The 22539-nt window shown below is 38.7% G+C and overlaps 1 protein-coding gene and 1 long non-coding RNA gene across 3 annotated transcripts in view; one reads left to right on the top strand and one right to left on the bottom strand.

The window, feature by feature from the left end:
• MCM8 (minichromosome maintenance 8 homologous recombination repair factor) overlaps positions 1-22539 on the bottom strand; it is a 34210-nt gene that overhangs the window by 4695 nt on the left and 6976 nt on the right. For both annotated transcript variants that reach the window (XM_010994500.3, XM_031434227.2), the window contains exons 5-16: positions 22251-22400; positions 20428-20531; positions 19436-19634; positions 16578-16663; positions 12342-12493; positions 11897-12092; positions 9161-9191; positions 8471-8611; positions 3501-3642; positions 2828-3023; positions 1034-1253; positions 524-733 (exon numbers count right to left, since the gene is read on the bottom strand). In XM_010994500.3, the coding sequence (XP_010992802.3) occupies positions 524-733; positions 1034-1253; positions 2828-3023; positions 3501-3642; positions 8471-8611; positions 9161-9191; positions 11897-12092; positions 12342-12493; positions 16578-16663; positions 19436-19634; positions 20428-20531; positions 22251-22400 (1827 nt within the window). The remainder of the gene's footprint in view (positions 1-523; positions 734-1033; positions 1254-2827; positions 3024-3500; positions 3643-8470; positions 8612-9160; positions 9192-11896; positions 12093-12341; positions 12494-16577; positions 16664-19435; positions 19635-20427; positions 20532-22250; positions 22401-22539) is intronic.
• On the top strand, positions 262-2922 carry LOC135318528 (uncharacterized). Its single transcript, XR_010376664.1, has 3 exons — positions 262-315; positions 695-767; positions 2864-2922. It is a non-coding gene; the product is annotated as an uncharacterized LOC135318528 (long non-coding RNA).

Here is a 22539-nt window from a genome sequence, read left to right as displayed (position 1 = left end):
CAGGAAATCATGATTAACTAATTCGTTAAAACAACAAAGATGAGTTAATTAGATTCTAGAAGTAAAAAGCCCAAACTCTGACCCAACTAATTTTAACTGCCAGAGCTCTCTTAGCATTCCATAGCAGTCAGATGTCTCTGCTGTTAGAAAAACAGGCACTTCACCTACAGACCTGTTGTGTATCAAATCAAACATTCCTAAGCTATCTGACACATTCCATGTTCCCATATGCTCAATTTTGAATCTCTAAATCCAACCACTCTTCAAAGTTCAGGAGTCTCCTAAGTGTCATGAAAGAGGAAACAATGCTGCATGGTAAGTAACTGGTCCTGCCTAGAAAGAAGTGGCTGACCTATGATGTGTTAAATATATAACTAAACCTTTTAAAAACCTTTTATCCATCATTTCTAATGTCTCTCAGTAGAAAGAAAAGCAAATCAATTACATAAAAAAATCGAGAGAAGTCTTATTACCCTCTACCCGCTTTTTAAGCCAAAAGAGCATGAACTCAAAATAAATGAACCTCTGTTAGACGAATCAAAGATTCCAGCTGCCTAGTAGTGATTGGTGAGCTATTTAACCTCTGGCTCTGTTTCCGGAGCTCAAGGTAAAAGTCCTGAAGAATCTGAGCAGCTTCTGCGGATAGCCTTGGATAGACATACTGCCGAGCATAACCAATGTACTTTCTCAACAGCTGGTGGGGAATGGGATCTATTGTTTCTCCAGGAACCACCTAAAGCATGATAAAACGGCCCAAGATTAGAAGGGTAAGTAGCAAGTAAAATCTTTCTGCTAAAATAACTTGTTTAGATAAATGTAACATTCTAAAAGACTCTCCAAATAAGCCACACTGTAGTTCTAGCTCTCCATCTGGTTGACTTACTAATCAAATGAACTTTACATAAACTCTCCTATTATAATAGAAAAGGTATTTCAGAGAAAAGTTTATATACTACTGACCTACCATAAGCAACACACTGAACTCTGACATTCAAACAGAACCCAACTGAATGATTAAGGAGAAGAAACATACCTTTAGTCTTTCTGATAGAGGTTTATCAGAAACCACTTCCAGTATAGAAGTGTTCGAGTCTTGACTATGCATACGAGTTACTGTGGCACTGCTAACAGCTCTGTGCTTTCCAGCTCTTATTGCAATCACGTGTTCGGAGAGTAAATGATCATGATCCTCATTTGGGGTGTCTAACAGGATAAAGACCAAATCAAATCTGGATAGGAGGGCACTCCCCATTCTAAGAGATGTGAAAGAAAGAATAAACAGTGATCGGAATGAAAACAAACAGAAACCTAGAAAACTGTTCACTCATTTGTTTACTAATCGAGTTCTACGTAGAACTTAATGAAAAAAAATGAAGTTTTAGTTTAAAGAAACAAGTAATAATTTCTGGATTCCATATACCTACCAACTCCAGAGACACACCAGGCCACACGCTCTTCAACACATGCACAGCCGTTTATGTACCTGTACCAGTATGCTGAGGACATGGCCTTTTCTCACACCATCAACACCACTAAATTCTTCTCCATGTATCACTGCCTAGGATTTAGGATCATTGAATTTGTAAGCTAGAATGCTACATGATCCATTGAAGGTTATCCAGTTAAGTAGTTCTTAATTTTTTGTATCTTCTGTCTCACCAAAACACTTGAGTTTATCAAAGAACCTATACCCATTTAGAAGCAAAAATACCACTTTTCCTTAAAGGGGCATATATGTCTACTGGTCACTGTAATAAAAGTGCTGTATTCTACTTAGTCATCTCTGAATCTACCAATCAGATAACTCTTCTACTTGAAACAAAAACCCCCTGAGATTCAGAGTGATTAAAGAATTTGACCAACATCCCAGTAGCACCACCCAAAACCAGAATCCAAGTCCCCTGCATCCTTGTTCAATAGGCTCTTCTGATCTTTCCAATATAAAACTCTTGTTGTTTTACTAAGAAACACCAATAGGTTGATTTTTTTGGTGGTGGTGGTACAGAAATACCCAGAATCTCCAAGTACAATTGTGTATTTTACTATGTACCATTTCTATATTATTAAATATCAGGAAACTAGCTTTTTGTTTCCCACTTGAATTTAAAGTTCTGATTTTTCATATGAGGCATTTTTGTCTTTTTCTCACTTACGCAACACTTGAGTCTATTTCTCTTTCCCATTCATTTTGTCCAACCTGTACAGAACAAATGAGAAGGGAAGGCATACACATATACAAACACTGGTTTTGGAAAAAAGTGGGATCCCACCACATACGTGAGTATGCAGTGCGCTTCTGGCACTTAACAGTACAGCACAGACTTGTTCCCCTGCCAGTACATATCAAGCTGCCTTCATTCTCCTGAATGCAACTTTCCACTGTAAGTCTTACTTGTAGTTCGTTTTAAGTTGTTTCCAGTCTTCGGCAGTAATAAACAATGCTGAAATACACATCCTGTCAACATATCTTTGTGTACTCGTGTGCCTATTTCTGTGAGTACAATTCCTAAAAGGATTGGCTGGAACAAAGCGAATGTATACTTAAAAGAATGACAAACATGCCAAGCTGTCCCTCAAAACGCTAAATGTGTATGTGAGAACCAATTTCCCCACCCCGTTGCCAATAATGATTAATATTTAAAACGTCTGCCAAGCTGGTAGACATCAATAGTACTTCGTTGTTTTAATGTGTGGTGTTCAAATATATTTTTGCACATTTATTGGAAACTTGTAACTTCTCTGAACTATCCATTTATGCCCTCAGTTATCTTTTTTATATCTATAGGAATTCAATATATTAAAGGTATCAATATTTGAAGAGACTTACTTTAAATTCTCAGAAACGGTTTTGGCTTTATTGTAGTGTCCTCCAACTGGGTTTGCAGCAGCAATGATGGAAGTTCTTGCAGGGAGGCTACAAACCACGCCAGCCTTAGCGAGACTGATACTTTGCTGCTCCATGGCTTCTAACAAGGCTTGATGCTGATTCCCCATCTTATCAAACTCATCTATTCCACAGATGCCTACAATCACCGTAAAATAATACAGACAAAAAAAAAAAATGTTCCTCTGGCCAAGTTTCAAACCTGACAGGATGGAAACTACTCCACAATAAAAAATATTTTCAGTAGCCTACAACAGTTAAAACTACAAAATGTCACATGGTGCAGAATTTGCTTGTTTTACAGCTAATAAAATACTGGTTTTATTTAACTGCTAGGTAATATTTACTCATTAACAAAGGCAAGGCACTTTGTTGGGTTACAAAAATGAAGATACGAAACTGACCCTCAAAAAGCTTAAAGACAAATTTGAACAGGTAAGGTGAGATATACACACATTTAAGATGGCATGTTTTGATAACTATAATAGATATAATAATTAACTCACTGGTTGGGACATGTTGTCCAAATGACTCTTAGAATATAAAGAAATTAACCGAAATGATAAGGCTTTTTAAAAGGGCCCCAGAATTATTATTATTTGCCTTGGCTTCTTACCTTGATCACCAAGTACCAGGGCACCAGCTTCCAAAGCAAAATCTCCCGAGGAACTATCTTTTGAAAGAGTTACAGTCAAACCAGAGGTGGTTGTGGTATTACCACAAACATACACGCCACGCGGAGCAACGCTGCACGCCGCCTAATGAAACAGAGCTTAAGAGCATCAACCAAAGTAAAAGGGAAATAGTTGCTTTATTACTCATAAATGTTAACTATATGCCAGGTATTCTTCTAAAAACTGTACTGTACAACCTTTACCACCACAGTAAAAGGAAGGTATTATACTCCTGTTTCTGATGTAGAAACCAAGGTCTGAAGACAGTAATGCGTACACTTACATACGAAGGTATGAAATCAGGATTCAATCAAACCCAGGCAGCCTAATTCTGAAGTCTGTGGTCATGTGAATACTCTACACAATTCCATTTTATACTTCATTTTCAAGTTCAAATAGCAAAAACATCAAGTTCCAACTTTAGTTTCAGAGACACGAATGCTTCTTTAAACATCAGGTAATAAAATGGCTCAATAATGCCCACCTTCTGAGTAAACAAGACATGGTATGATGGAGAACTAGTTAAATAGCACAACAGCTAAAAGCACAGACCTCTGGAGTCAGGCAGATCTATTTAAATCCTGGCTTTAGCATGTACCGACCGCCGGTGCTGCTCATGAGCCTCTCTGAACCTCAGCTTCGTTCTGCTTTATCAAGTACCGCCCTGAGGTATACAGTAGTGTGTATCTGCTAATCCCAAACTCCTCATTTATCCCTCCCCACCTTCCCCCTTTGGTAATCATAAGTGTGTTTTCTATGCCTGTGAGTCTGTTTCTGTTTTGTCATTTTATTCGATTCCACATTTAAACAGTATCATACGATATTTGGCTTTTCCTGTCTGACTTACTTTGCCAAGTATAATCTCTAGGTCCATCCATGTTGCTGCAAATGGCAATATTTTATTGTTTCCTATGACTGAGTAGTATCCCATTGTATATACATACCACAACTTCTTTATCTAATCACCCGTCAATGGCATTTAGGTTGCTTCCAGGTCTTGGCTATTGCAAGCAGTGCTGCTATGAACACTGGGGTGCATGTATCTTTTCAAATTAGTTTTCTCTGGATATATGCCCCAGAATGAGATTGCTGGATCATATGGTAATCCTATTTTTAGTTTTTTAAGGAATCTCCATACTGTTTTCCATAGCAGCTGCACCAAATTACATTCCCATCAATAGTGCAGGAGGGCTCCCTTTTCTTCACACCCTCTCCAGCATTTATTATTTGTGGACTTTTTAACGATGGCCATTTTGACCAATGTGAGATGATTCCTCACTGCAGTTCTGATTTGCATTTCTCTGACAAAATAGCAACATAAGCATCTTTTCACCTGCCTTTTGTGTATTCTGGAAGTTAAACCCTTGTCTGTCGCACCATTTGCAACTCTTTTCTCCTAGTCTGTAGTTGTATTTTTGTTTTGTTTATGGTTTCCTTTGCTGTGCAAAAGCTTGTAAGTTTAACTAGGTCCCATTTGTTTATTTTTATTGCCTTGGTAGAATGACCTAGGAAAATATTGCTATAATTTACATCAGAGAATGTTTGGCCTATGTTCTTTTCTAGGAGATTTACAGTGTTCTGTCTTGTTTAAGTCTTTTAGCCACTTTGAGTTTATTTTTGTGAAGGGTGTGAGGGAGAGTTCTAACTTCATTGATTTACATGTGGCTGTCCAGCTTTCCCAACACTACGTGAAGACATTGTCTTTTCTCCATTGTCTATTCTTGCCTCCTTTGTGGAAGATTGACTGTAGGTGTGTGGGTTTATTTCTGGGCTCTCTATTCTGTTCCATTGATCCATGTCTGTTTTTGTGCCAATACCACACTGTTTTGACTACTGTAGTTTTGTAGTATTGTCTCAAGTCTGGGAGGGTTATACCTCCAGCTTCATTCTTTTTCTTCAGTACTGTTTTTGCAATTCTGGGTTTTTGTGATTCCAGCATTTTATTTTTTTAATGTGACTTTTAAAAGAATTGTTTTTACTTTCCTTTCCTGATATTTCATCATTAGCCATTAGCAACAGATTTCTGTATGTTAACCTTGTATCCTGCTACCTTACTGAATTCGTTTATCAGCTGTAGTAGTTTTTGTGTGGATTCTTTAGGGTTTTTATATACAGTAACATGTCATCTGCATATAATGACAATTTTCCCCCTTCCCTCCCAATTTGGATTCCTTTTACTTCTTTTTCTTGTCTGATTGTTATGGCTAGGACTTTCAGTTCTATGCTGAACAGAAGCAGTGAGAGTGGGCATCCTTGTTCCAGATTTTAGTGAGAAGCTCTTCAACTTTTCACCATTGAGTTTTATGTTGGCTTTTATTACGCTGAGATATGTTGAGATATGTTCCCTCTATACCCACTTTGGGGAAAGTTTTTATCATAAATGATGTTGAATTTCATCAAATGCTTTTTCTGCATTTTTTGAAATGATGATGTGATCTTTGTCCTTTCCTTTGCTGATGTGGTGCATCACACTGATTGATTTGCATCCCTGTATACCTTGTGTGCATCCAATATTTTTGTTAGTATGGATGGCTCCACATCTTTCCTCTGGGTGTGCTGGCTCTTATCCGCTTGATACGGGGTATGATCAGTGTTGTGGTGACCAGAGCCTACACTGGATATTCAGTGGGGCCTCCTCTTTGCTCTGTGGTTGTCACCTGCTGGGGGCAGGGTCTGCTCCCCAGTTGTTGAAGTAGAAGCCCACAGATCTATTTCTTTGCTGCTGTGTGAGGTAGGTAGGACTGGATCACTTCCGCTGGGAGACGAGCTGCTGAGTACTCCTCCACAGGAGATGTCCACCAGGAAGTGCACTCTGTGGTATCACCTGCCATCTGCTGTGCGGGCTCACAAAGTACACTGTTGTTGGCGCTGCCCTCGGCCCTGCGTCAGCTGTGGGAATTCAGGCAGTCTGCCCTGGTGTCCCTTGGGCACAGTGCTCAAAAAGTCACCAGGGCAGATCTGCGGAAGTCAGGCTCCAGGACCCACTGCACCCTGGGTCCGCTGTGGGCTACAGGGTCAGCCCTGATTCAGCCCTGCCTCCATGTGGACAAGTCCACTGAATGCTGACCCTGCCAATATTCTGCCCGAATGTCCCACCCACATCACTGAGTTTACAAAGGCACCAGTGTCATAAATCTGCCAAAGCCAGCGAGGCTCAAATTTCAGCCTCGTGGCTTCCAAAGTTGAGCAGCCCCTGGGAATGGGTTCAGATTTCAGCCTCACTTCCACTTGGGGGCAGCCTGCCAGCTAATGAGCCATTCCAGAGCAAGCCAAGAAGACAACTACGGTGCCGTCTCGCCCCTCCCTTCAGGAGAACACATTAACAATGGGGGTTTTATGGCAGGGCCACTCCCTGTGAGCAGTATGAGAAGGAGGCTGCTATGGCGGTGACCTGCCCCTCTCTTCACACACGCCAGCCATGGGGATTTTTATGGCGGACTTGGGCTCCTTTGCACACACTCCGTTTCAGCCTGGACCACTCCAGCCCTCTCCCTGGGTCTGTCCTCTGAAGCCCAGGTTTCAGCATCCAGTCCTGGTACACACCAGCAGGCAGGTGTCTCGGGTTTGGAACTGCACGAATCCTCTGTGCCAGTTTCTTCTGTTCTGCCTGCTGCCCTCTCCTCAGAGCCTCTGAAGCTCCCTTTCTGCCCCAGCTGGTCTCTCCACTGGTGAATGGGATTGCCAGGGTGAGGGCACTTTCCCTATTTCACCAATCCCTCCCTGGGGGGCAAGTCCCATCCCGATTTTATTTTTTTCATTCTACCCAGTTGTGTGGAGATTTTTTTCTTGTAGCTTTACTTGTATAAGATCTTCTGCCAGAGTTCAGTACGTATTCTGTGAAAAATATTGCAGGTGTTGATGTATTTTTAATGCGTTTGTGGGAGAAGGTGAGCTCCGCATCCTTATATTCCGTCATCTTGAAGCCCCTCCTCAAAATCAAGTTTGAAGGAAAGTGGGTTCATAACGCAATGAGGAGATCAGAGTTTCCCATCCGTGCTGCACAGAATCACCTGTGGTTTTTATATACATATAGACACTAGGACCATAATCTGGAGATTTTTAATTCTTAATAACTGCGGAAACCAGTATTTTCAAGAAGTTTCAAAGATGATTCTGACATGCAGCCAGGGATTCTAACCCTTGTACAATGTTTCAGTAGCCAGAGGACTACAAAGAAACTCTTTACCAAAGAACCAGGGAGCCCTTAGTCTGGGCACATTTTTCTTCTTTTCAAGGGGGTTGGGGGTAAAGAGAGGAACACGGGCATTCTTAGAAAGGACTCTATGGCTGGCTTACCAAGTGTCACTCTAAGGATACTACAAGCATTCCCACAAGCTGCACCTTCCAGGGCTGTAATAAGCCCTGCTGGGGAGAACTACTAGGCTGACTGGGATAGGCAGACTCTTCTTGGGGACCAAGAACAGACTGGTCACAGAAGTTGCCTTGCTTTAGACTCAGAGAAGCAGTGGGATGGAGGGGGCAGATCTCCTACCTTTATCAGACTATTCTTAAAGCCCAATACAGTGTTTGCAGAGTGGTGTGAGGAGGGAATGAGTGACCCGGCTTTACTTTCTTGAACTATTCTGCTCATAGGTGAGGTCACAACAAAGACTAGCAAAGCAAAGCATGATATAAAAACAGGGGTTAGGGAAATGGTTAACATTTTGCGATAGTTGATATCTTAACAGACCAGCGTGCTTGTGCCGCCTGTGTGACAGGAGACTGGCTTGGTTTGAAAGGATGGTCAGATACAAGTGATACATGACTCACACACAAACCCCAACATGCTCACACTACCAGACAAACGACATCCTCTGGAACACAACTACTCCTTGTTTTAAGAAAATCCACTTGTGAATTATTCATGCCTTTTATGAGCAAAAGGTCAAATACTAAAGGACTGATTCCTTACCTGTAGCATCTGACTCTTTCCCAAGCCTGGGTCTCCAACAACAAGGACATGTGGGTCTCCTCGAATCGGAATTCTGTTTTTGTCATCTGCATATTTCTGGCTTCCTCCGAAGAGTGCTAATGCCAAGCCTGCTTTAACAAGCTCAGGTGTGAAAGAAGAGAGAGAAGAAACAAAAACAAGTGAGAAAAACATGAAGGGGGTGACTAGCAAAAAGGGGTGCTCCTCCTCCTCCCGTTACACTTGTTTGGGAATTTTTTATAAAAGTATGATTGCACTTTGCTTTTTCTTCCCCCCTAAGAAAAGTAAGTCTAAAAATATTAACTTCTTTAATGTAAATGACTAAAGAGCAAAAATTAGAAAGAATATAAAATCAGGTTATCTTAAAAGTCACTGAGTAGAGACCCACCTTGCCAGGCATGAATCCATTCCACAAAACTGAGAAACATTTGTGAGCTTCTGCTGTAACATTTACAGTGTCCAGAATCACTTTAAAAGAAGCCCACTCCTATTAACTCTAATTGGTAAGCAGCTCTTACAAGGGGCTGTATTTTGCCTCATTTATGGAGAAGGATGATTCAGAGTGAAATATAAATAACTGGCCAACAGAAATCAGCTATTTAGGTGAAATCTTTATATCCTATTTTTGCAAAATGTATGTATTTTTGAGTAAAGATGAAGTAAAATACTTACTTCATGACCAAAAATGACAGGGCAAAGCGAGCTGAAAAACAGAATGCGACTTATAAATTCTAATTTACATCTCAGTGACACATTAGATCTATTTTACAATTTGCTTACCTTGCTTTATTTAGCATCAAAAAAATAAAATAAAAAAATTAAAAATGTGTATCACCTCAAACAACTCAAGAAATTTTATTCTAACAGTAAATGTCTCAAAAATTTTGGTGACTGTTATAAAGGGAAGAATGCTTTAAAAATTGTGCCTGTGTAAGGGGGACAGGATACTCGTAAAGCATTTTAAAGTAACCAAATATACTCTTGATCTTTTTACATTACTTGCCTTTAAAATGCATCATAATCATGGTTTCCTGCTTTAGGATACAGAATTATACTGCATTTTACATGAATGGACATCTTTAGACCTGTGCAGCCGAGTCACTAAAAGAATGAGACTAAAGGGTGAACTGAATACGTAATATTTTAAGATGGGATAAAATTTCACTTTTTTTAGTTCAGTTCAAAGAATCTGAATAAATTAGACTGCATAGGAATATATGAAGCGTTATAACGAATATAAAGAAATATTTTACAGTTATAAATTGTACAAACAAGGAACCAACAAAAATGGACAGGGTGGAAGAGAGACAATCAGAAGTAAACTGTGAATCATTATCCCTGTTAACACATGTTAACACAGAAGTCAGTGTCCTGCTGGAACCCCTGGCGATCACTGCTCAGCGTGCTCCCGCACGGTCACTGCTGGCTTCCCAGCCAGCACCTGCACCTGTCTGCAGAAGGGCTTTCTATGGCGGCTGAAGCATCATCAGCAGGCAGCCCCAAATCTAGGCCCTTAGGTGGAAAACTACTGAGGCTAGTTCTACAGTCTATTGTCGCAGAGGCCTCAGAAGGATCAAGTCTTTATTACGCCTTCATTAAGGCACCATGTACTGACTGCCATCCCTTCTCTGCCTCACTTCCCCATTCCGCGCCCAGTATTTCTGGGAATCACCTCCCAGGTAAACTACTTACCCAAATCATTAGTTTAGAAGGAACCCAAACTAAAACAGACTTTTACTGTCTTCTCCATTCTCTTTTCATAGTCCTACATTTATTAATCTAGAAAGAGGGACAACATTTTTCTTAAAAGGCCAGAAAGTAAATAGTTTCAGTTTTAGTGTCTGGGTCACAACTATCTAACTTGCATGAAAGCAAACATCAACCATATGTAAATTAATGAGTGGGGTTGTGGTCTATTAAAACTTTATTTACCAAAACAGGCAGCCTACCTAGTTTGCCAACCCCCTGCAAGATTAACAAATAGAGGCCCATGAAAAATTCTAGTTTTGATGTTGAAATCACAAACTTAGAACTAACAGGTAAAAACAAACTGTGGGGAGGAAACCCAGGTTTTTCAAACTAACTTACTTTCTGTAAGTGTGGCAGAAGAAGGACCCCTGAACGTGTTCATTTTGGACTGTTCTGATCCTCAACCAGGTTGCTCCTGGACCACCTGCTGAAGACCACTCACTACTCTATCACTCACCACCAGATCACACGGCCACCCTAGCTCAGAACACTCTCTTCCCCCAGGGTGGGTTTGCATGGCCATCTATTCCGAGAAGGTCTCTGAGGATTTATGGACAAAGAACCCCTGAGGAACTCTATACTTTTCCCAGCTGGTTAATTAGCATATTAAAGGCAGAAAGAAAAAGTGTCAAAGTCCCCTAAAGCCCAAAGCTTAGAGGAAGAGAAAAGCATGACAAGATCAATTTTTCAATGCAAGGCATTTCAAAACCTCAGTTCTCTACCTCTGTTACATCTACTATTTGGTACATCTACTATTTGGTCTCTCTCATTTTCTCCTATTTCTTCAAAATCCAAAAGCTGTCAAAATGTTTTAAAATAACAGCATGTTGTGTCAATTATGTTAAGTACATTATGAAATCTTATTTAATCTTCAGAACAACCTTCTGAGGCAGGTTTTATTATTTCCACTTTAAGAAAATAAAATGAAGGAGAAATTAAGTAACATGCCTCAGATCACACTGGAAGTTAGTGGCTGAAGCGAGATTCTAACTTGGCCATCTCCCCCAAAATGCTCCTAACCACTAAGGCAAATGTGCCTCTACTTTGCTTCTTCTCCACTGTACAGCAATAACATGGAAGTAAAAAATATTAGGAAATACTCTTCTAATGTAAGTGACTTCTAGATGAATCTCTTTCTTGCTTTTTGAAAGTAAACAAACAACCCCCAACATATGACTAATTGAAATGACTTTGGAATTCATTGTCCCATTACTCTTCTGTTGAGTAACCAGCTTGTGTGAGACAGTAAATTTTCCTTATTGTTCAGAGATCAGCAAATTTATCTGTAGAGGTCCAAACAGTGAGCCATTCTCTGTCACTTCTACTCAACTCTGCCACTGTAGCTCAAAAGCAGTCAGATACTATGTAAATGAACAAGTGTGGTTACGTTCCAATAAAAATTTATTTATGGACAGTAAAAACTGAATTTCATGTAATTTTGTGTGCCACGAAATAGTCTTCGTTTGATTTTTTTTTTTCAGCAATGAAAAAATGTAAAAGCCACTCTTAGCTCATGGGCTGTACAAAAATGAGTGGTTAGCTGGATCTGGCCTATAAACTATAATTTACAACCATTTTGACTAGTTTTTGGTTACTTGTAGCCAAGAGCACCCCCAACATTCACATAGATGATAGAACCTAAGATAATCTCATACATACTTGACAATGAGTTTAAACAGGTTTTCTTCAGATTGAATCTCCTGGATGGCATAAAAGTCTTTAAGTGAGAACTCCATCAACATTCCGTGTTTACACCCAACCTCAGAAGCCTTGGTTTTCTGTCCTTTGCTATTGCTAACAGAATTTGCTTCAATGTACAAAAGGAACATGCATTTGTCATTCTTATTTCGAGAACCTGTAAATTTCGAAGTATGAAATACAGAAATTAGTATTTTCATTTTCCCTACAAAGATTCAAGTCTAACGTAAAAGAAAGGCACATTAAGTTATAAATAAACCTTTATTTTAGAGGAAAAGTTTCATGTATGTAAGAATCAAGGAATTCTCTAAATTACTGGAAATTAAGAACTGTCTTTAAAAGGGAAAAGATGAATGCTGACAAACTACTGAAGGTCAATCAAATTGAGCAAAGAGTTTTACCACACCTTCTTCTGCATTTGAGACTTTGACAACTCCAGTAATGGTCACTGTGTCTCCCGGGACACAGCTATCCACAAGATCGTGAACGAGCTCACATTCTATTGTTCGTGGAATCCGACCTGCTTCTCGCTGATCGTCAGACATCAACTCCTGGATTCTGAAAAGTTAAACAGGGGAGAAGGGTATAGCTCAAGTGATAGAGCACATGCTTAGGTTCAATCCCCAGTATCTCCATTAAAGAAAAAAAATTAAATAAATAAACCTAATTACCTTCACCTCAACCAAAAAAAAAAAAAAAGTTAAACAATTTTCAGTTAGTACATTTACTGACTTAGGGTTATTTCTCAGCATATTAACGATTCAGGGTCCATGTGGTTCTGAGAAAGAAGGCAGTTAGTTTAAAAAAAAAAAAAGTCCAATGGTGTATCTAAAATTACTTCAGCAGGTTCCAATTAAAGATGGCAGGATAAACACATGCATTCACCTACCCTCCCTCCAAAACGTCCACCAAAATGACAGTCACTAAGAGTGAAGAGACGTTTTGGGCGTGTCATCAGCAAATAAGATAATAATGAAATTTTAGAAAACAGTAAATGGTAAAATATTGGTGAATAAAACAAATGAATTCCAGAATACACACAGGAAAAATTTACAAGGATACAAGACAAGTGGGAGCCACTCTTCTCAGCACAGGCCTAGAGAGGCTTCCAAGTTGGGGCTGGCAGGAATGGAGAGTGGGAGTAGATGGCTGAAAGAAAACAGGACAACTGAAAGACAAGTCATGGAAGAGCTGCTCAGAATTTTTTTGGAAGGTGGGTGGGCAGATGGGGAAGAGGAGGATGAGGGCATCCAGTGAAGCTCTGAGCTTTCTCTACCAGGCAAAAACCAGAGCACTGCTGTAGGGAAAGGGAGCCGTCCCCTCGTGAGGGGAGCTATGGTGTCCAGAGAGGATATCAGAGCTCAAGCATAAACCTCTTCATTCTGGCATTTGAGGGGCCCAATTCAAATTCCAAAGCCCATTCATAAAGCAAAATCTGATAGTCAAAACCCTACCTTCTTATGCAGGGATGAGGCTTTATGAGGGAAAACTCCTAACTTAAAAAATAGCAAAGGAAACTTACTCTTACTCCAAATAATTTCTCCTTCCTCATCAGATATTTGAGAACGAAATGGCAATAATGCAAGAAGGAAAGAACATTAAAAACAAACAAAAAACTGCCTAAGAGTTTCTGAGGAAATGTTACCATCATGAAACAAGAAGAAGCTGTTATAAAAAAGAAACTACTGGAAAACAAGTGAGATCAGAAAAATTAAAGACATGTATACAAAAATCAAACATTTACAGGAATACAAGGAAAAGCCAGAGGAATTTAGAAAACAGCACAAAGAAAACAAAGGGTAAAGGAAAAGTTAAAAGACAGGTGAACAATCCAGTGGATGCAGCTGATAGGAAGCCCAGGAGAGAAAACAAATATCCTGGAGATGAAGACAGCTACAGAAGGGCCAACCAGTGTCAAGCAGGATGAAGAGGCTCACACTTTTTCAGACCACCATGGATAAAAAGATTATTAAGAGTGGGAAAAGTACTAAACAACAAAGTTATCGTCCAAATATGAAGCACAATAAAATTTGGGATAATTCAGTGGAGTATAAGAAAAGCTAATCCATTCTGATTTTGATGCTTGGATCATTTTCCTTTAAGGAACAAAAAGACCAACAAAACAAAACAACCCAGTGACATAAATTACACTTCCTTCTCTTGGCAGCTGATCACCTTACTTGGTTCTTTGTTGAGTATCTGCATTACTATAAAAATGTAAGTGCTGTTTGTTGTTCTGTTAGATATAACCTACAGACAAAACCTGGAAGATAATTACGATTAAGAAACGGAAGTAAACTTTGACAATTTAAAAGTAACTCATAGTCTAAAAAAGTCTAGAGGTAGAAGGGGAGAAGGGAAAGCAGGTACCACATCTCTGATGTCCTCAGCTCACACAGACTGGATGAGTAAAGTGAAGGAAGAGGGGTAAGAATGTCAACTAAAATCACGTGTAAGGCAACAAGAAGCTGTGGGAGCTGCAGCCCTCCGTATGAGGCTTTAAAAACACATACACACATTACTGTAAAACTTTAAAATTTAATCACTTAAATAGTGAATGTAGCTGCAAACCCTGCGGCATGTTTACCCACCACCTTTATCCTCAGTGCACACTTAAATACTGGCGGACTGTGATGACAACTGTCAGAATGACACCCTATGCTAAGATCGCCTTGCTTTAAAAAATTACAATTTTAGATTTTTCTCATTAAAAGAATATGTATTTCAATGTGTCACCTTTAGTAAATATCTGAAACATAGACAAACAAAAATAAGAAAATAACACTCTAACCTCACCTCCCAGATGGTATACACTCAACATGTTTTTATATTTCTTGCCAGTGTTTAAATAAAATCAGTATTATATAGTAGACAGCATTCTGTGACTGGCATTATAGCTTAATTCATTGTAAACATTTTTTGACACCATTTCAAAATATTCTCCTACATCATAATTAATGGCTACACAATAATTCATTGTACACTCTTCTTTTTTTCTAATATTTTCTTCAGATGTTTAGGCTGTTCTCCATTTTTGGTTATCTACACCATAAGAATATATTTTCAGCAAGCTACTTCTGCATGTAGCATGACTGTTTCCGTCAGATGAGCTCCTAGAACTGGGGCTGCTGCAACTACAAGGCTTCTGATTCTGATACACACTAATACACACTATGAGGCCATCACCTTGATGCACCCAAATGTTTCAGTTCACTAGTGGAGACACAATAACTTAACTCCTTACAGACATCCAACCTAAGGCTCAGAAAAAATTGGAACAGAATTTACTGTATATGGCAGGAAGGAGGCCTATCTTCTAGGGCAAAATGTCATTTTATACATCTAGTATAAAACAACTCATTATATAAGCTAATATTGTATTAACAAAGTTTTGCTATAACTAACTCATTTTAAATGAACTTGAATAATATCTTACTTTTAAAAATTCAAGAAAAGGATTTATGGGGAGAGGGTATAGCTCAAGTAGTAGAGCGCATGCCTAGCATGTACAAGGCCCTGGGTTCAATCCCCAGTACCTCCTCTAAAAATAAATAAATAAACCTAATTACCACCCCTCCATAAAAAGGATTTAAATGCCCTCCTTTTATCAATTATCTACTTCTAAGTTTGATTTCCTAATATTAGATCATCATTCAAATGCAATTAAAATACTTAAGTCTATTTTTCATCTGCTATTTTCACCTGAAAATGAAGAGATTTTGTTCAAATAATTAACTTACTCTGAATCTTCTGTGCATCTGTTGTGAACCTTACTGCACTTCTGAGGCCCTCATCACCCGCTTCAGTGGTGAAAGCTCTACAGACATGGGCAGGAAACCAGGCTCCCCCATTCACAGGGCACATGAAACACTTAACAGTCTTAAACATTTTCTCTTTTATAAAATGGAGTAAGGATCTCAGCACGGTGCACAGTTAACTGTTGTATGTAGTGGTCTTGGTTTTCATACGGCAGAGGAGGTGGAGCTAAGACAGCATGGTAGCAATCTACTTCACTTTTCCCTAGGTTCTTGGTCTTTTCAGATCATCTCTTTCAGCTACGTTTCCTGGATACCATCCTGACTTCAAATCTATTATTTTCTACTAAGGGATGAGTTATGGGACCACAGCCAGAAAAAAATGGAATAAATTATTGAAGTAAAAATATACACAGAGAAAACTATCTAACTTTCATAAAAGTTTTTTTAAAAAACATCGTAAAATGCCTCATGGATAGCGTGAACAGAAAATGAAACATATCCATCTCTGAGGGATCCTTTCTGTTGAAACTTCAAAACAATACTATTTCTGGCACAGTTCATTATGGAATGAAACCTACAGCTTTGCTTATATGTACATCCAGTTCAATGACTCACATAAACGAGATATAAAATGAACTATTTCTCAGGAGCAAAAGCACATTATACATGTAAACTAAATCCTTTCTGGAATCTGATATAGAACACATTTCAAATAAAGACAACTGTCATTTCAACACATACCTCTTCATCAAATAAACCTTTTATTATATACTTTATCACTACCCACAGATAAGAATCAAAGTAGAATACAGGGATGTCGTAGGCTGACTTAGCAGCATGGGCTATCTAGTATCTGCCTTTCATGTTACAGTCTGATCGCTTACTTGATTGACTGCCAGTCCATGGTAACCGTGAGAGGAGAGCTCCGGAGAGCAGTAAACGACTTGCCTCGACAGGCAGGCACAGGACACTGCAACGAGATTCACACACATTTAACTTTTGATCAACTACAATAATATCTCAGGAAAATTCAAGTTAAAATGCTTCATTTAATATCATTTTAAAAGTTGGTCTCAGAACAGTATTAAAGTAAAAACGAACTAAAAGCTGTGATGGCTTTCTATTCCCTTCTGAATGGATTCCGTTTTTGAAGCACTTTTCCCGCTGGTCTCCCTCGATTACTGCTCTTCCTCTTTCTGCCATGGGCATGAAAGGCTCCCTACTTGCCTCTCACACCAGGCACTTCTTCCTTCCTTCATGCCCACGTCGTCTCCCAATCCCTGACTGCCCCCTTGTATCCAGTGTCACATACACATGCCCAATCCTCCCGTTTTCAAAAGCCTCTCCAAGTCTTCTTTAATCCCCAGTTCTCCTATCTCGCCACCTTTTGCACTGTTTGTACAGTATAATATTAATTGTACCACACAGGCAGTCTTCAACATATAAGTAAATTTTGTTCAAGTTTCTGTAAGACACTTGTTTGCTGTTTGTACCTCAAGACACATTCAGAGACTGTGGCAGACTGTGTTTTCCAAATACAGTTGTAACAGTATCTCTCCTCAAATCTTTCTGGAACCTTGCTACTCCCCTGTGAAGAGATGGATGGAGTCTGACCCCTCCCCGCAAAGTGGACAGGCTGTGACTCACTTTATACCAACCGAATGTGACAGGAGTGATGCTGCTTGACTTCTGAGGCTACCTCAAGAGGCAAAGCCATTTCTGCCTGGCAGCTGGACCTCTGTCTTTCTAGCTATCAGCAGTCACGTGAACAGAATCAGTGTCCTGAGCTACCATACTGTGCGCGAGAGGCCAAAAGCAGGCTGCACAGAAGGACAACATGGAGGAGAGATACAGGCCAGCCCCCAGCCACTCCAGCCGTGGCTGTTTCAGCTCCAGCCACCATTAAACTACAACTCTGAGACTCAGAGCCAGAACTACCCAGCCAACCAGTTCTCCCAAGCTCCTGACCCACAGAAACCATGTGAAATAATGATTGTTGTTATTTTCAGCTACTATATTTTAGGGTGATTTGTTATGCAGCAAAAGTGACTGGAACAAAGATTACCTGAAACAACCATTTTTCTGATCACTTCAATTCACTTAAGTTCAGACACACACACAAAGGACCAAGCCAGCGTCCCTACTTATCATGTCAGAGGGCATGCAAATAATGTATCCAGAAAATACCCAATTTAAATCAGTATTTAAATTCTGCCTTCTGAGCTAAAGGCAATACCTGAATCTTAAGCCCAAACAGTAGATGACACCCATTTATCAACAATAGTGATTATTCAGAACCAATAGCTGAATCTAACACACTCTGCTCTTCCCACAAGAGAAGGAAGCCTTAGGAATTTCAATTTGAGTGAAAATGTAATAAATGTTAAACTTATTAACGTCTAAGGATGACAAAGGCAACTCTATACAAGAAAAATAGATATGGCAGGTCTCCCTACCTTATCAAAAGTTTTAATAAGATCAGTGTATATAGGATAATGAAGAGCTGGTATAGGACCAGTGAAATGAAACAGACTCATCTACAGGAGCACAGTGTGCTGCAGAAGACACATTATACATCAGTAGAAATACAGCGCTTAAGAAATGGTGACAACTGACTGTTCACCTAAAAGAATTAAATTAGATCCTTAGCTTTATGCCATTCACAAAATTAACTTCCAGATGGAAAAAAGATCTAAATATAAAAAACAAGACTTTAAAATATTAAAAGAAAATGGAAGAGATATGCTTATAATGCTCAAATGAGGGAGGCCTTCTTAAGCAGCACATAATACGTAAAAGTCGTAATGGGAAAGACTAATCAATTTAACCGTGTCAAAATATAAAACTATAAAACAAAAAGTACACCACAAAGTTAAAAGATAAACCAAAGACAAATATCTGTTCTGAAAGAATGTTCTCTGTAGCATCATTTATAATTGTAAAAATCTGAGAACAGCACAAATGTCCACCAGGAGAATGGATGAACAGTGGCTACTCATTTACTCCACAACAGTAAAAATGAAAAGAATTAGGTATGTACTAAGAGAGGGAGAACTCTAAAATAACTGAGTGAAAAAGAAACTGCTATTTGTTACACTGAGTATACCACTTATGTGAACATACACAACAGAACAAACCCTACATATACAGACTTGAAGAATACAGACTTGAAGAATCCGTGCCGATTTTAGGACAGTGGCTGCCTCTCTCTAGGGATGGAAAAAAGTTAATGGGACTGAGGATAGTTAACATTTTTTGTTAAAAAAATTGCTAACTATTTCCAACTCATAATGGTGGGTATACAGATATTACTTACATTTTTCTCTATACTTTTCTATAGTTTTAAAACCTACAGTTGAAAAGAGTTAAAGAAAAAAGGAACACTTTACATTCAAACAGCAGAATGCAGGAAAGAAAACAATATGTATACCTATTAAGTCAAAATATAAAAATATGAACGGAGAGAATACACATTAACTTTAGGATAATGATCATCTATAGGAATGGTATAAGCCAGGGGGTAAAAAAGAGACACAAATTGTACCAGTAATCCTTTATATCTTTAAATTCTGGATGGTGGTTAGAGATTTGTTTATTTTCTAAATACTGTAAAGTACTTCATAATTTAAAAACAAAATAAAAATAAGCTCTATACTTAGAAATACTGGGAAATGTTTTCTGTAACTTGATTTGCCTTCTGTACCAAGATACTGAAGGAAGGAGTTAAATAACATGATATCACCTTTGTGGGAAGATTAAACTTTCCATCTGGAAGAGAAAAACTCTGAATTCCTCCACATGCAGCACAAAGAAAAGCCATCTTGGTGCAAAGAGGCTTTATATTACTGACGCGAACCACCGTCCCTCTCAGAGCGATGTATTTTCCATAGTAATTTGCTCGGACATTCTTGAGCTGTGTCCACGGCTCATAGTTGTATACCCTACAGATAAACACAGGAACGTATTTATGTACGAATTCACAATGAACAGAAAGTTGAGGTTTCTGTGTTTGCACAAGTTCTTTTTAGGAGCAACTATGGAACTCTCAAAACTTATCAGTCCCGTATATATCAGGGATTTTACAAGTATTAAATCATTCTTAAAAATACAAAAACGTTGTTTTCTCCTTTCTTCTTGTCTCATTGACTGTTCTCTAGAGAAAATGAAAAAAATGCCAAAAGGAAAGTCTACAGAGTCAGCAACTTCTGAGTTTCTTACTTCTTTTTCAGGAACTATCAGAAGGAAAAAAAAAAACCGTTAGGAATGTCTATTTTAAATTCTGGGAAAAAAAAAAAAAAACAAACCCTGATGATTGCATCACTCATTTCCTCTAATGAGAATTTAAAATCTTACAATACCATAAAGGCGAATTCAAGAAAAACAAAATTCTATTTGTTCCCTGTGTTCTAGTAATTTTAACAAAATAAACTCACACTACTTAGTGTATTACACAGATTATTAAATGTAAACCGCAGGATCTTGGTAAGTACACACCCAAAATCAACATTTACAAAAATCTGCAGGTTGGCAAATCAAGTTATTTGGGCAGAAGAGGTTTATTTCTACTATGATCACTTCAAATTCAGTGGGTTCACTTGGGTGTGATGACCAATGAGTAAGTAAGGAACTCATGCTCTTTTTAATGATTTCTTCAGCTTTATAAAATGAGGTTCTCATTCTTAAATAGTCTTCAATGCCTGATTCTAAATACTTTAATACCAGCAAATTTCTCACCTTGCATGAATGTGTGGCACATTGACCATGGTTTCCCCATTTCTAGACAATCCTTCTTGGGCTTGTAATTCAGCTGCATGCCTTTCTAGGTCCTTCGTTAATACCTAAACAAGACAGACATTTATTCAAACGTTTGAAAACAAAAGATCTTCTTGAAGCAGAACTCCTTTTATAGAGACTATAAAGTTATGAATATAAACAGTTCAGAACAGAATATTAACAGAATGCTAATAGCCCTTTAAAATTCTGATATTTAGCCATGATTACTTATTTTACAGTGGATTATGTTTTACGTGGGGTTTTGCTGTCCCTGGACTGGAAAACTCCAGCATCTCTGCTTGCTACCTTCAGTCTCAACTAAACGTAATATTAAAACTCCTTATAGTAGCCCCTAAAGCTATTACATTCTGGGTGGATTGTGGTGAAAAAATATTTTCTACTTTTCCATATTCACTGATTAAGATAGAGAAAGTAAAGATGGCTTTTGAAATGACCAATACTCACTCCCTTGGTATTTGGCATTAAGGTATAATAAACATCTACTTGTACAAAGCAGTATGCTGCCAGTCTGAGAAAAGAGATGCAAATATACGGCTGCAATTGTTATTAGGACCATAAAGGTTTATAGACAAAACACCACACAGATTTTGAAAAGGGGTCATGAGAAGGGTTTCACAGAGTGACAACTGAGTTAGGCCTAAGACACCTGGCTATGGTGAGGTAAGGGGCACTCTATGCCAGCAGACAGCACGTGCAGGAGGCATGGGATTCACAGAATCCTGGAGGGAGCTGTTTTGCCGGACGGTCGAAGGAGAGTAGGGAGAGAAAGTTGAACCAGATTATGGAAGGCCTTCAATGCCACATAAAGGATCTGGAAATCCTTTGGCAGGAAAGAGTCACCAGTTTCCAAGGACAAATGGTGTTTTACCATATATGGCAACAGTTTAGGAAAGACAATAAAGGCTTAAGAGAGATTGTAAAGGTTTAAAAAAAAAAAAAAGAGGCAGACTTAAAGAGACATTTTAGAAACAGAAATGAGAGCATTTCATAACTTGGATGTGAAGAACTAATGAGCAGGAGGAGTCTGAAAACAACAGCCAAGGTTCCCAGACCTCGGTCACCAGCAGTGCACACATCTTTACCTGCATCCCCTTACCTCCTCTGCTTTATGTCCAGTCCTCAGTAGCCCTCTAAGACCCATCATAAACCCCACCACGCCTACAAAGTCCTCCTCTGAGCTTTCCCTATTCCTCCCCAGCAGCTGAGGGTCTGTACCTCTGAACGCACTCAGCACTTTCCCCGTGCCTGTCCTGAGATTAACTACATTTTATTTTTACCTCGAATCATTTACCTGTTTGCCAGCCTAACAAATGCTTTCACATATGTTGTGTCATCTACCTCTGAGAACAACTTAGGCAGGCCCAGCAAATATTGCTGAGTTTTCAGTCTATATATGGGGACACTTAGGTAGATTAAATGGCTTGTCCCATGCCACAGAACCCGAACATGAGATTAATCTTCTTGATCCAAGTTCATAACGGGTAATACTATGATGCCTTATCCTTCCTATGAGATTAGAAAGCTCCTTGAAAACAAGGTCTAATTTCTACACAATCTTTGATGAAATTAAGTTAATTCAAATAAGTCAGAAGTAAATGTTATATTTAGGTAAGCTGTTGAATACAGATTGTTGGACAGGACTACAATCTTTCAGTTCTAGCCAAGGTCTCTTGGTAAAAACTAAGTATCTTTTAGAAAAGGTGCTGTTACTGAAAAAACTTCCTTTAAAATTTTGATAAAAGTTTCACAAAATAAACACTTACCTGATGTATTGCCAGACCCATGCAAGCCAGGGTTTTCTCAGGTGTATCCCTTAATTCAGTTGCTATAGTTGGTATTAATTTAGCTATTTCTTCGTCTCTTATCAGTTCTTTAAAATCCACCAAAATACTTCCCTTTCTTTCTATTTCATCCTATAAAACATTAAAGTATGAAAATAATAATTGCTTTTCTGGAGTCAGTTATCATAACTTTGAGAAAGTATGTGTTAACACTGTGATAGTAAGTACTGTAAGTCTTGTGTCAAGAACAGTTCTAATATTTTAAATATAT

This window comes from Camelus dromedarius, chromosome 18, assembly GCF_036321535.1.
Source record: "Camelus dromedarius isolate mCamDro1 chromosome 18, mCamDro1.pat, whole genome shotgun sequence".
NCBI lineage: Eukaryota > Metazoa > Chordata > Mammalia > Artiodactyla > Camelidae > Camelus > Camelus dromedarius.
Note: the sequence above shows the minus strand (reverse complement) of the source record. Positions and strands in the feature narration are given on the sequence as shown.